Genomic DNA, 6907 nt, shown 5'->3' with positions numbered 1-6907 from the left:
TGCTGTTATTGCAGGAGATACAATGCTGCCAAGCAGACCAATCACAGGGCTTGCGGTCCGCGTCGATTATATGTGTAGTTACATTTCGGAGGAGGTGCACGTCAGCTACGTGCGTAGGCCTCTGCGTAGATACAGGAGCTATGCGGACCTCCGGCGTAGGCTACGCCATCGATTCGACGCAGAAGTATAAATCCGCCTTGACTACATCAACTAACATACGGGTAGCTTGCAGAGTTGTAAACTCCACATAGCTGCACAGAAACTGCTTGCCGATGACTTAACTGAACGCAATGGGTCAGAAAGACAAAAAAAGGACTACGGCTTTTTCAAACCACTAGTATGTACTGATTTGGCCTGAATTCAGTATGTGAACAAGAGCAAAATCTGCAATACGCCAAAACTACCCGGATGTCTACTGATTCAGGAACATGTCTCAGTATGCAGTGGACCAGTCTCCCTCACGTACTGTTTCCCACAATGCACAGCGCGAACGCTCCACTTTTTATTTTTTGACAGAGGGAACTCCGTTTTTTGGCGCTGTGAAAATTATTTAACTCCAAATAAACCACTTAACTTTTTAAATCATTAGCGATGCTAAAGAAGCAGTTTATCTATCAGCTTGGCCGTTGTTAACTTCCGCTTTCTGAAACCAGAAATCCAGTGACGCCTGACCCAGCATCCTGCAGACCAGATCCAACAGAACAGCCATACTACAGACTACCTTCAAATGCAGTATGCAGTATGTGATGCATACTGCATTCGTGGGTAGTATGTAGCAGGCGGTTTTCGAAAAACAGCCTACATCTTAAATACCTAAATCCTTGACTTCACATCACCTCATGGTTAAAGTCTTAGCTAGCAATTCAGTCTAGCATGCACAAACTAACATTCCCGAAGATGTTGATTTGTTAACCACACAAACAGTAGTAGGATATTTGCCCCTCTGCTATTTGGTGCTCAGTGGGCCACATACAGTGATTGTCTGAAACAACAACATGCTCATCGCATAGTGTTGTTCAGGTTCACATAATGAGATGCTCAAAGTTTAGTTCACACAGATTAAAATTACTTGTTCACGTCCACAGTTCATTATTTTGCATTTTGAAAGAAGTTCACAGTAAAAAAAAAAAAAAAAACTAGATCACTTTATTGTTGTTTTTAGAGGCAACTACCCCCCCCCCCCCCCCCACAGTTTTTAAAGCCTCCTATCCTCCAATCCCCATCCCTCAATCATTGGCATTTCCTAACCAAATTAAATACTGTATTCAATGATAGAATCATAGAATCATTGACAGACATTAAGTTTAAATCCCAATTAAACACAGGAAAATATTTGCAACTTTGAAAACGTGGGTGGCTCAAGGAACACTGAACACCTCTCAAGTTTTAGCACGTTGAATCTTTCCTGATTCGTTCATAAAACTCCTTTAAATGTTCACAACAGCTGCTTCATCAGCACCGCTAACTACATCTGAAGTGCATGCAACATAAGCTGAATGCCTGTCAGGTGCCGTAAATCTGACTTCAGCTGTCATAAAACACAATGCTTGGTCACTCTCAGTAACTCTCGACACTTCTCAGATCCTCCCTGAATGTAAGAGTCGTTCACTGCCTGCAGAGTGAACCATGCTCATGTCCATGAGACGCAAACTGAGTCATTCAGTTCGCCTTTGATCAAAATATGAGCTTGTACACGTGAACATGTTCATTTTAGCCAAGGGGCAACCTCTGGTCTTAAAATATGAAGCCCATGTCGAAGTATTAAAGACTGCAGTTCATTGTACGTCCACTAGAGGCTGGCTGCAGAAACACCAGAAATCACATACACACCCATTCAAAGAAGACGATCTTTACAGCAGAAATAAACATGTTTACAGCCTGGTACAAAAGACGAGTGTAGTCTGGATAGCTCATTTTTCGATCGGCACACACTGTACGGGGGTGAATTTATTTACAACTCTGTATTTTAAAAATATCAAACTGACGAGTTTTGCCCAAATAAGGGCATGGCTGACTTGATTGACAGGTGGGCACCCTGTAGCTGTTACCTCCCACTAGCTCGGACAAAGTTAAGTTGAGTTCAGTGTTTCCAATATGGCACCTGCCGACAATCAGCTTCAGAAACAGATGGATGCTGTCACGGATACTACCACCATTTTTTATACAGTCCATGGTTTCAGTGTTCATGCACAACACTGATTACATAAACAAGTTGTTAATACTACAGTTCTAGTAAGTGTGACTTAAAAGGAGATGTATGATCAGCTCTTATTAGTTTGAATGTTTGGGTCCATTATGGTGCAGGCTCACAACATCTCAGAGTCAAACAGCCTGAAATCACTGTTGCAGTCACACACAGACAAACGTTCCTTTATTGTGTATTTATGGACAGTTTGCACATTTATCATTAGCAACAAGGATGATTCATCAACTGTAATAAAACCTCTCCGAGTTGTATTAATTGGAAAACAAATGAGTATGAATAAATAATGAAATGTGAATAAATCCGGATGTTGTTGTTTTTTTCTTCCTTCCAGTGACTGAACTTGCTGTATACATTATAAATCAATTCATCTAGCAAAAACATAGCTAACTTTATAAAATATGGGTTTTCAGTTCAAGTCCAGTGTCTTCAAAAGCATCCTAAAGAAAAAAGAAATCTTTGAAACCAGCAGTGAAATGCCACTATGATACATATTCAAGAGATATGATGAGGTTCTTCTCTAATAAAAACTGACATCAATCATCTAGAGGAAAACCTACCGAGGTGCACAAGAAAAGACATTCTCTTGATGGCACAGAGGGGGTATAAATCAGGGCTGATTATGTACTTCTGAGCGTTTAAGATACAGACATTCTACGTACATGTTCTTCTTCACTTCCACCAACACTGAGGCAAACAGTGTCATCACATTTAATCAGAAGTAACACTTTATTTTACAGTCTGCGTAGCTTATTTGTACTTTGTATTCCCAGCATTCAAACGAATGATGAGATCAGATATGCACTCTGGGGTGCAGAATTATCGCACTGAGTGGAATAAGTGCTGATGTCGTTCCCATCACATCCACCGAACTGAACACGTTTCTGCACCGTGATGTTTATAAATGCCAAGAGAATAAGAGGGCTTTCAGGTATAACACACCTTCCCAGCATCGTGTAGGGCTGCTCTGAAGATGCTGAATCAACAGCGTGGGGGTAGTGGACAGTCCACCCTGATGTATCGCATTTTGGTTGAAAGGTTAAAAGATGCACATTAAAGTCGTTTAATAGTTTAAGGTTTCTTAGGATTAACATTTAGGGGGAATTTCAGGACGTTAAACATTTTGTACAACAGGTTGAGTCATGGGCAACTTCAGGACGCTCAAAACTATTCATGGTCCACTTTTAAATTTCACTCAGGCTTAATGTTGGTCACAAGAAGTGGATGCAAAGTGAAACACTTGCAGCCTGTTGTAACCTATGGACAATCACTTTGAACAGATATTGTCGAGCATTCAAACAAAATTCATGTAAAAGATGTCATGTGTTTTTTTCTTTTTTTTTTACAGTTTTTTTTCTACAATCTAATTAATAAAAAGAAAAAAAAAAGGTTTTGTATTAAATCATTTTAGCAGCACTTAGCAGGTGAACCTGCTCTGAAAATAAAGACTGCACATTGCTCACACACTGGATATTGCAGTAGTCAGCATTTAGTCGTCGGTTAATAGCAGCTGGTTTGCTTAAATTAACTTATGCTAGCTGATAAGCCAACAGAGACAGAAGGTGATAATCGACCGTGATACATCTCAGATACAGGCGTGACTTATTTGATGTCCCAAATCCACCTCGAGACTGACTCACTCAACTACATAAAAATCTGATTCTTAATCTGAAAGTCATTAAGAAAAACCCTGGAGCCTGCTACTACTTTGCAACATATGGTCACTTATAAAATATATATATTTTTCAGTAGTTTAAAATGTATTGGATTTAGAGAAACAAAGGAACATCATATAACAAACTCAATAAAAGTCAGGGTCATCTGGGGCTCTACCATTTTTCATCTCGTGTTCTTCACTAGCTTTAAGTTAAATCAGGTTTTATGACGTAACTCACTTTAAATATAAAACTGGAGTCACATGATGAGAAACAGCCTCTTAAACTAAGTGAATCTAACAATGAATCATCGATTGATTTATAAGTAAACTCTCAACCTTTAGGTTTGCAGTAATTGCAGTGCAAATTAAATAAACTTTATATATTTAAAGAGATTTGGGATGCATTTAAAATATCAATAAATGTGAAGGAGGTCAAAGAGGTCAAACATGAAACCCCAAATATATGTTAAAAATGCACCTGATGCAGACGTAAATACAATATTTGAAATAGCATTTGTATGTTTCATCTAATGTGTTTTGTATAGTTGATATATATTTTTGTTTGATGTATTGCAACTGCAAAGAAACATTGGAAATAAATCTCATGAGCAAGTTGCTTCTAACACTATTAAATAAAAGTCATCTCTTTCTTGTCCTGATTTTTAAACTGGAGATTTAAATTTTCAAACATCTCTTACACCTTTAACAGACCGACATTGTGGCTCCGGTTGTGGCTGAGAGGAGAATTTGTGACACAACAGGAAAGCCTCTCTAACACAGAGAGATTGTAGAATAAAGTGCACTGTAACTGAATCATACACATCTTCCAAAGAACAGCAGTTGTGCACTGCGCGGCTTCAAACTGGGCAGAGGGCTCCAGGGCTCTCCTGGGATCATTCATCAAGGTTGGACGGCGGAGAACTGTGCCTGTTGTTGGTATTAATAGCCGTGGGTGAAAAAGGTCTTCTCCGCTGTGGAGATGATCTGGCAACTCGGGTGAGCCCTATTCCACTTGTTTCCACTTTGTCTGACTCGAGCCTCATTCAGGGCTTCATTGTCCTCAAGCTGTAGCTGCAGTGGGAAACACTCCCATCCCCACCTAAAAAACATCACTCCATGTACTCCTGCTATTGCCCAGGTCACTAAATCATATTTCTCTGATAAATTCATGATTGATAAATTATCTTCTCTTTGTAGACAATAAAATTAAAATAATTTGTGGTAATTAAGGCAGTCTTTCCGTGTCAAAATAAGACATTTAAACCCAGAAAATGTAATCGGATAAGAAACAAATGAAAGGTTGGACTTGTCCCATTAAAGTCACGTTTGCGTGCTCTGTAGTTAAAACCTTTCACGTTTTGTTCTTCAATTTCTCGAGGAAAAAGTCTTAAAAAGTTCCCATAAATTCACCTTTCCTTTTAAACAGATCATCTTCAAGTCCACAGAGTCCCTCTAGACCATACAGAAGCCTTTGATTTCAGCAGAAAGACACCTCAGCGTTGGAGTTATACGTGCACGGACGGCACGCTCTTGTTGAGTACCTGCGCCCTCATCAGCTGAACACTGGTCATGATCTTCTTCTGGTGGCCCATCAGCGTCACCCCGAGCCTCTGGATATCCCTGTACGTGACACACAGAAACATGAAGCCGTCTTAAAACAGATTATTTCAAACATTTTGACATCACTTTAAAAACACTGCTAACACATTTACTCTGATGTAAATGGACCATCCTTTATGTACCTTAAAAGCATTAACCTTTTGTATTATTACTAAAACATAACCCATATGCTTAACTTTATTTTAACACACTAACATCATTTATGGGTTATGAGCTTGAACTATTGTGACCTTTCAATGTCTTCTATAACAACTCTTGACTGAAGTCACACTTTCATTTTGTGGTCCTTCCCCTCGGTGTGTCTTCTTCTACTTCCTGCCCTCGTCTGTGTCTCCCTCCAGTTTGATCAGCCTCACAGTTTCACCTGTTTTCTTTCTCACCATCCTGGACTCTTCACACCTGCCATTAATGTCTCTGTTTTTTTCCTCAGCACATAGTCAGACAGTTTTCTGTGTTCCTTGCCAGTTCATTGTGTTTGTTCCCTCTGCTGTTTGTTCCTTGTGTTGTTTGTTCATTGACTCTTGGTTTTAATTCATTTTCCCTGGATTTCATTCGTTCTTCGATATGCCAACCTTTTTTTTTGTTTGTTTTTGAGCTTCTCTTCTGTCATGAAATATCTCTTATTGTCTCTTATTATTGCATCTGCCTGCATGGTCTTTGTGTCTCTATGTGGATCTAGTTTCCCTCGCCTCCTGAACACTGTGATGGACACTTTGATTCATGTCAGTACCCAGCTGATAGGGAATAATCGGTCAACACACAGCCTAAAGCCTGGTGTATACTTCTGCGTCGAATCGACAATGTGGACGATGTACGTAGGTCTGCCTAGCCCCCGTACCTATGCAGAGGCCTACGCACAAAGCCGACACACACCTCCTCTAAATGTAACTACAGTTCGAATCAATGCGGACCAGCTCAGCTCGGCCCCTTTAATGAGAAACTGCACTCAATCTAGACTACAGTTTCTGCAGATGGGGTCAGTCCTGCCACTTAATTTAGTCAATTTTGAAAGACTCCTACTCGATACAAACTTTCTGGTGGCAAAGTGAAGTGCTGAAAAAAATCCCCAGAGGAGCATACTCCTAAACCTAGCTGAGTGCTCGGGTCAGAGTCTTTCAAAATTGTCTAAATGGCAGGACTGACCCTGTCTGAAGAAATCTTTAGCCTATCTGCCTATTTGCATGCTGTTTCTCTCTGCAGTTTTCCGTAAAGGCGCCGAGCAGAGCGGCATCTGTTGTGGCTAATATAATTACTAGTCACATAAAACTCATACAACCCCACTCCAAAAACTGAAATATCCCTTTAAGAAAACACCTGGGTGTTATTTAGTCAAATGCTGAATCTCTATAAACGTGTGCATGACATTTACTTAATGAATAAATGCAGAAATAAAACTGTTTCTGGCTCTGAAAGTCAGAGAAGACAGA

At 39.9% G+C, this 6907-nt stretch overlaps 1 protein-coding gene across 2 annotated transcripts in view; it reads right to left on the bottom strand.

Moving 5' to 3' along the window:
- Window positions 1-2343: 2343 nt before the first annotated feature.
- epha8 (eph receptor A8) overlaps window positions 2344-6907 on the bottom strand; it is a 130289-nt gene continuing 125725 nt past the window's right edge. For both annotated transcript variants that reach the window (XM_034698217.1, XM_034698222.1), the window contains exon 19: window positions 2344-5480. In XM_034698217.1, the coding sequence (XP_034554108.1) occupies window positions 5366-5480 (115 nt within the window). In that variant the 3' untranslated portion in view covers window positions 2344-5365. The remainder of the gene's footprint in view (window positions 5481-6907) is intronic.

This window comes from Notolabrus celidotus, chromosome 1 (assembly GCF_009762535.1).
Source record: "Notolabrus celidotus isolate fNotCel1 chromosome 1, fNotCel1.pri, whole genome shotgun sequence".
NCBI lineage: Eukaryota > Metazoa > Chordata > Actinopteri > Labriformes > Labridae > Notolabrus > Notolabrus celidotus.
Note: the sequence above shows the minus strand (reverse complement) of the source record. Positions and strands in the feature narration are given on the sequence as shown.